The sequence below is a fragment of the Kryptolebias marmoratus genome, linkage group LG16, assembly GCF_001649575.2.
Source record: "Kryptolebias marmoratus isolate JLee-2015 linkage group LG16, ASM164957v2, whole genome shotgun sequence".
Classification (NCBI taxonomy): domain Eukaryota; kingdom Metazoa; phylum Chordata; class Actinopteri; order Cyprinodontiformes; family Rivulidae; genus Kryptolebias; species Kryptolebias marmoratus.
The window spans coordinates 25,207,661-25,215,214 of NC_051445.1; the positions used below are offsets into that span (position 1 = coordinate 25,207,661).

Sequence of the window (7,554 nt, forward strand, 5' to 3'; positions counted from 1 at the left end):
AGAAGGAGTCACACTCAATAAAATAGCAATACTGGTGGTTGTTTTTTATTAAACTCTCATTTTTTCTGCTTACAGATTCACACACATCAACAAAACTACTGCCCACCAAAACCCCACACAGTCCCTGCTGCACACTGCCCACTCACTGAAACAACAACAGGATGGAGAAGATAAGGATTCACGACACAAAGGAGGCAAAGACAGCAGAAACTGTTCCATTTACTATAAGAAAAAGTTCACAAAAAGCCCTGTGAATCAAATGTTGTGAGCTGAAGACCTTATCTGGTTAAATAGTAATAGTAGATCAAATAGTCTGTGTGATGAGGGTTTTTCATGAACTGCAGAAAAAAACAGCTGTGTAGGATAATCTTCATAAATCCTACACAAAACATGACATGTTTCATGTAGGAGGAACTCATGTGTCATCTGTTGATGGTGGGTTTGAATTAACTCTTTAGAAATCATTCAATAAAAAGTTAATGAAAACAAAAAAAAAAGTAGATTAAATTTAAGGTACTGGTCAATTCATTGATGAACATGCAGTATGTCAAAAAAGCGTTATACTTAATGTATGCAAATCATTTAGTATAATGCTTATATTAAATGAACGAACAAGGGGCATCTGGTAAGGACGCCTCCCTAGGAAGGTGTTCTAGGCATGTCTAACTGGGAGGAAACGCCAGGGAAGACCCAGGACACGCTGGAGAGACTATGTCTCTTGGCTGGCCTGGGAAACCCTTGGAGTTCTCGAAGAAGAGCTGGAAGAGGTGGCTGTGGAGAGAGATGTCTGGGCCTCCCTGCTCAAGCTGCTGCCCCACGACCTGACTCTGGAACAAGCAACAGATGATGGATGGATGGATGGATGGATGGATGGATGGATGGATGGATGGATGGATGGATGGATGGATGGATGGATGGATGGATGGATGGATGGATGGATCATATATCAAACCGTTCAGCTCATTCATGAGAATGGTGCTGTGATTTTTCTTTCATTTTTTTGTTTGTATGTTTGATACTTTTCAAAATATTTCTTTCTTTTTTACAAATAGTTTCCCTGTGGATATATATATATATATTTCCACAGGGAAAATATTTGTAAAAAAGAAGGAAATATTTTGAAAAGTATCAAACATACAAACAAAAAAATATATATATAGGCTATATATATATATCTTTAATTCTTTCAAAACATTGTTCTCTTTGAATACTGTTTCAGCATAGTTGCTCTATTTTTGTTTTCTTGTGTTACTTTTAGATTTTAGCTAGCTTTTTCTTACTTTTAGCTTTTGGCTACATTTAGCTTTTAGCTTTTTTTCAACTTTTAACTAGCATGCTGCTACTTTTAGCTAAAAGCTACCATTCTGCAATGTTTAGATAGTTATTTGCTTTTTCTAATTTCTAGCCTTTTTTCCACTTGTAGCTAGCGTGTTCTTATTTTTAACTTTTAGTATTCTGATTCTTTTAGCTTAAACAACTCAGTTTCGGCACCTTCAGCAAATTTCAACAAAGTCAGTGAGCGTTCAGCATTCACACTGCATTTTGCATTTCTCTTGTAAATTTATCATCTATGATCACACAGAGATCACATTGCTCATTCACCTTTAGTGACAGCCAATAATGATCATTATTAATTTAAAAGTTTTTGTTTCTCAGGAAAAACCGCCCTGGTAGGAATCAAAAGTTGTACAAAAAATAAAAACACACAAATAGCAAAAAGATTTTTCATTTTATTTATTTATATTTGTCAGTGAAGAGAAAACAGTATGATTTGTTAACACTCTCCGGTGGGTATTGAGTATGCAAATCACAGCTTGAAAAGCAGGACTTGTCAGATCTTCACAGCCTTGTCAGTGAGAAACAGACATGTCTATTACAGTATAATCTGTCTGCTAGATCTTTGTGAAATAAATACCTTCCATGATAATTATGGGATGTTTGCAGCATTATAACTGTGTCTCCAGTGCAGGGTCCTGAAAAATGTGTTCATCTCTTTGGCAGTTTTCCTGTTTTGTTTTGAACCTGGAACTAAGCTGGATTTTGTTGATTCAAATCAGCTCGATATTTTAATCACCTTGAGGGTTTAAAATTAGCAGCTGCAGGTTCCTTCTTGTGATTTTGCCCATTTGCCTTTCATGCTAGAGTTTTAAACTAAGAGATAGAGTTATAACCATTTTAGTCAAACCTTGTAAAATACTTTAAGGGCAGTCTAATGGAATATTGTGAGATCTTGTCAAATGTACTAGAACTCTGGGTATGTGTTGTGAATTACTCTCAGCTATTAGCATACCAAACTTTAGCTCAGTAGCTGTAAATGTGACTGAATCATAGCCATTTTTGTGTTTGCAAAGTTCAGATGGTTGTGATGGCTATCTTGAAGTATGTTGACTTCAAAAAGTAATCAGTAGACTTGGATCCAATAAATACTTTCTGGGAGTGTCATTAAAATCCATCCAGTGGTTCATGAGATATTTTGTTAACAGACAGACAAACAAGGGTAAAAACGTTTCAGCGGTGGGCAACAAAAACTTATCATTTTTAATGGTCTTTTAGTAAATAAAAGTTTCGAGCTCTGAGAACATGAGCTGCTCTCAAATGAACTTGATTATGAGTTGGTATCTTAAGTAAACTGAAAGTTTCCAAGAGAAAAGTGAGATTCCTGACATCGTGGAATCAGTCAGAAGAATATGTTCAATTATAAAATGCCCTCAGAGTGCCTTAGAGCAAGCCCAGATATTATTCACCCAGCAGTGACATACTTATTGAAAGAAGCATCCAGCATGAATTCCACTCAGCAGTCCTCTCCCACGTCATGCCTCCTGTTTGACCTGATTTTGAAGTCCATCTTTTTCTGTTTACTTTTCAAGCAACAAGCTGTTCTGCGGTGAGCTGCTGTTTCAGAGGAGGTGGATTATTTTCAGTGCGGGATGTTAAAGAAGGGATGTGGTGACTCACCTGGTCTTGCCGTGATCTCGTCATCATCCTCATCTCACCAAACAGTGGATTCCTCTTTCAGTTCTCATCCTCTCTTCCACGATCCCCCCGTCCTCCTTGTCTCCTTCCTGTCACGCCTCCTGAGCTGAGAGTCATTTCCAATACATAGTCCAAGCGCTAACAGGTTTCACAAAATGTGTTTTTACACCTTTGCCATTAACTATTGGAGTCAATTGGAGTGATTAGATTTCAGTGAAACTCCCAGAAAGTAATGGTTGGGTGTACATCCAAAACTCACTATCAGTAGAAGTCAGATGGGTGCCACAGCTAAAAAAGAAAAAAAAAAAAAAACATCTGTAGCTTAGTGAGCTTTACAGATATTGAGCTAAATGTGGAGAGGTTGTACCAGCCATCCCCATGATGTACTCTGAGCACTAACACATCTCACAAGATATCATAATGTCACATGAGGACATGGGTGTAATTTACAGGGGTAGACCAAAAGATCTCCAACTCTCCTTTTTCATCAAAAAATGATTTTCCTTTAAAACATTAACATGAAAGGCAGCGTTACTTCAAGGAATGTTCAGCCTTTATTCAAAATGTGTTTTTATGGCTGTGTTTGCACAGTTTGGGTCATTTGTGTTATAATTGTACGCCCTTATCTTTTTAGCACTTAGGTTTTAAGCACAGGTTGTGTCCTGAACTGGTCATCGTCATGCAAAAAACATTTAACAGATGTAGCACTGAAACTCAACATTATTTGTTAAAGATGGAGACACTTGTTGTGTTCTTAGGTTTACACAGTGAATGCTTTTCAGCAGCTTTAGTAGCTAGAAAAAGAAATTGCATTTTGGTCACAGGCAAAACAAAAGAAGTTGCTAAGATCACAACAGCTTTGAAGCAGTAAATGGGTAAGCACTAAATCTTTATGTAATAGTTAAATTGATGTGTCATTCAAATTCTTTTCAAAATGATTTGATTTGGATGAAGTAAAACTGGTTGTTTAGTCAAGGAGCGCTGACTTTTGGATTGAAGGGGTTAACAAATTATGGCCAAATTATGAAATGATATTAATATATTACATATTCAAATGCTATGATATATATATTTAACTCATTTAACTACAATCATTAAATGCCCCTATAATGCTTAAATACTTCCCTTGCTTTAGTTTTTTTCTTTTTAGAGGGGAAACGTCCTCCCCCCCGTCTTTAGGATAAATTGGTATGGTCCATTTCGTCTCATCACAAAGTCCCACCTGCGGCTCTCAGGACTCAGTTCGTCCCTGTTAGCTGTCTGAGTTTACCTCCTCTGCAAATCACCGAAATGGTGAGAACCTTTACCATTTTATTGTTATTTTTACTGTCTAATTCAAAGAGAAAAGTGAGCGTAGAAACAGCTGTAAAAATGCGTTTATAGACTATATTTGCGGGGGATATTTTGATGCACTTTAGAAGTGAATGTGACTAAAACTAAAACCGAGTTTTAAATGGTGTAAAAATGGGAGAAGCTTGAAACCAATCAGCGACTTCTGCAGTGGCAGTTTGCACTCATAGTTTAGCTAAAATGCTTTGCACAAAAACATATCTGCAAAGATTTAGGAACACTTCTTTATTCACCTGTTTACCTGCTAGCTACAGCTCAAAGGGGGCAGTTTCCTCATGAAAGCCTTTATTTCTTCTGGTGATTAAGAGTGGCTCCTGAGCATGGATATTAATGGGACAGACATTTGTTTCCCGAATCACTAACCACACAAGTTTTATAATTAGCTTTACATTTTCTGTGGGAACGTTATTCATATTGTTTAATATTTGTTTTGTTGTAGCATTTGCTTTAAAAGCCCCAACCACTACCTTCAGCAGCCACATCATTAGTTAAATAAGCTGCACCTGTGGGTGAGCTGACTGACTATAGATGTGGACAATAGTTCTACTATTTTGGAGATGTCCCTTTTTAGCTGCTTATAATATACTTCTTTTTGCCAATTTATGAATTTATTTTTCTGTTTTAAACCTTTTTTCTCTCTCTCTCTAGCGTGAGTGTATCTCTATCCATGTTGGTCAGGCTGGTGTCCAGATGGGCAATGCCTGCTGGGAACTCTACTGCCTGGAACATGGACTCCAGCCCGACGGTCAGATTCCCAGTGACAAAACCACTGGAGGGGATGAGTCCTTTAACACTTTCTTTAATGAGACTGGTGCTGGAAAGCACGTCCCCAGAGCTGTGTTTGTGGACCTTGAGCCCACTGTCATCGGTAAGTGCCATGGCTTCTGGCTGAGCATTTTATTAGACAAATTTGATTTTCTGTTTACAAACAAGTCAATGTATGTGTCGCCTTAAGATGAGGTGCGCACTGGGACCTACCGCCAGCTGTTTCACCCTGAGCAGCTGATCAGTGGAAAAGAGGATGCTGCCAACAACTACGCCCGGGGCCACTACACCATTGGAAAAGAGATCATCGATTCGGTTTTACATCGGATTTGCAAAATGGTTTGTAAATTCAATAATTTAATTTTAGAATTGTCCTGGCTGAAAGAAAAAATGAAACAACCTAACTATGTGTGTTGTGTCCCCCGTCTTCAGGCTGACCAGTGCAGTGGTCTTCAGGGCTTCCTGGTCTTCCACAGCTTTGGTGGAGGCACAGGTTCTGGTTTCACCTCCCTGCTGATGGAACGCCTGTCTGTTGACTACAGCAAGAAATCAAAGCTGGAGTTCTCAGTCTATCCAGCTCCTCAGGTATCCACTGCAGTGGTGGAACCCTACAACTCCATCCTGACCACCCACACCACCCTGGAGCACTCCGATTGTTCCTTCATGGTGGACAATGAAGCTATCTATGATATTTGTCGTAGGGACCTGGATATTGAGCGTCCCACCTACACCAACCTGAACAGGCTGATAAGTCAGGTTGTGTCCTCCATCACTGCTTCTCTTCGTTTTGATGGTGCCCTGAATGTTGATCTGGCAGAGTTCCAGACCAACCTGGTACCTTATCCACGCATCCACTTCCCTCTGGCCACTTACGCTCCTGTCATCTCAGCTGAGAAGGCGTACCACGAACAGCTCACTGTGGCTGAGATCACAAACTCCTGCTTTGAGCCGGCCAATCAGATGGTGAAATGTGACCCTCGCCATGGTAAGTACATGGCCTGCTGCCTTCTGTATCGTGGTGATGTGGTGCCCAAAGACGTCAACGCTGCCATCGCCACCATCAAAACCAAGCGCAGCATCCAGTTTGTGGACTGGTGCCCCACTGGTTTCAAGGTTGGGATCAACTATCAGGTGCCCACCATGGTCCCTGGTGGAGACCTGGCCAAGGTCCAGAGGGCTGTATGCATGCTGAGCAACACCACCGCCATCGCAGAGGCCTGGGCTCGACTCAACCACAAGTTTGATCTGATGTACGCCAAGCGGGCCTTTGTCCACTGGTACGTAGGAGAGGGAATGGAGGAGGGGGAGTTCACTGAGGCCAGGGAGGACATGGCAGCCTTGGAGAAGGATTATGAGGAGGTCGGAACTGATTCCGTTGAGGGTGAAGGCGATGGGGAAGGAGAAGATTATTAAAAATGAAGACATCTTAAACAAGTGATCTGTTTAAAAATAAAATGTATTGAAGCATAGCTATTTTTACTTTTTTCTTTCAAAACAAAAAATAATCATAAGCTTATGCTGCAGAACTGTAAATTCTGTCGGGATCAGGAAATGGACTCAGATCAATCTTATTGTTGGTAACATGCGTTTGGATCTCTGTAGAATGCATTTGGTAACCACAGCCTTTACCTTCTGTTTAGAAAATTACGTGTTGCACTTAAAACACTTTCTACAGCACATCCTGAAAAATAAAACAAATGTATAAAATTATCATCCTGACTCCATACTGAGCCTAGTTTTGAAATAAATGTCACTACATACAGGTTAAATTTAACTTTTCATATTCTGTCTGAGAACCTGTTTTTTTGTTGTTGTTTTATTTGTTTTTTTATGTGTACCTGGGGTACAACTCAAACAATAAACTCAAACTATCTAAGATTTACAGTATATTACCTAAAATTTGGTATAGTCGTAACAGACTGATACCCACTACACATTCTGAGCACCACTAGGTTGAGCAAGAATATTTTTGTCTAAACACAATGTTCTTTGTCTAAATCTCTGGCATCAACACACACCAGCCACCAATACAGGAAGGGTCAGAGCAGGCTGTACTTTCTGAGATCTTTTAACACCTGCAGGAAACTCCTGTGGATGTGCTTTCAGTTGATGGTTGCCATTGTGCTTTTCTACAATGTGATCTGCTGGGGAGGCAGCACATCCAGTTTGGACAAACTCTTCACTGGTGTAACAGGAGGAAAGAGGACCACCACCACCCTAACACTAGATATGAACTGGTTATACAATATTATTTATTGTTAAATATGTACATGTGTATATATCATACTGTTTATGTGTACTTTGTTTGCATTTTTATATTTGCTAACACTGTACGCTGCTACTGTTCCTTTTTCCACAATTCTGATGAAACTTTAATATCCCTGAAGGGGTTTTTCAAAGGGAACTGTGAAGATCTGTCTATGAAAGGTGATGGGTTATATGCATTCAGTCAAGGAATTCTACCCT

General features: G+C 39.6%; 1 protein-coding gene across 1 annotated transcript; it reads left to right on the plus strand.

Moving 5' to 3' along the window:
- Positions 1–4,175: 4,175 nt before the first annotated feature.
- Positions 4,176–6,857, plus strand: LOC108234222 (tubulin alpha-1B chain-like). Its single transcript, XM_017413260.2, has 4 exons — positions 4,176–4,266; positions 4,972–5,191; positions 5,279–5,427; positions 5,521–6,857. Exons 1-4 carry the CDS (start codon positions 4,264–4,266, stop codon positions 6,499–6,501), a joined length of 1,353 nt encoding a protein of 450 aa, XP_017268749.1. The 5' UTR covers positions 4,176–4,263; the 3' UTR covers positions 6,502–6,857.
- The last annotated feature ends 697 nt before the right edge of the window (positions 6,858–7,554 follow it).

Excerpts from the sequence above, each read along its gene's own strand:
- LOC108234222 (XM_017413260.2), top strand. Across the intron at positions 5,192-5,278 it reads CCTTGAGCCCACTGTCATCG|ATGAGGTGCGCACTGGGACC; the intron begins GTAAGTGCCATG and ends TGTCGCCTTAAG. Across the intron at positions 5,428-5,520 it reads TACATCGGATTTGCAAAATG|GCTGACCAGTGCAGTGGTCT; the intron begins GTTTGTAAATTC and ends CCCCGTCTTCAG.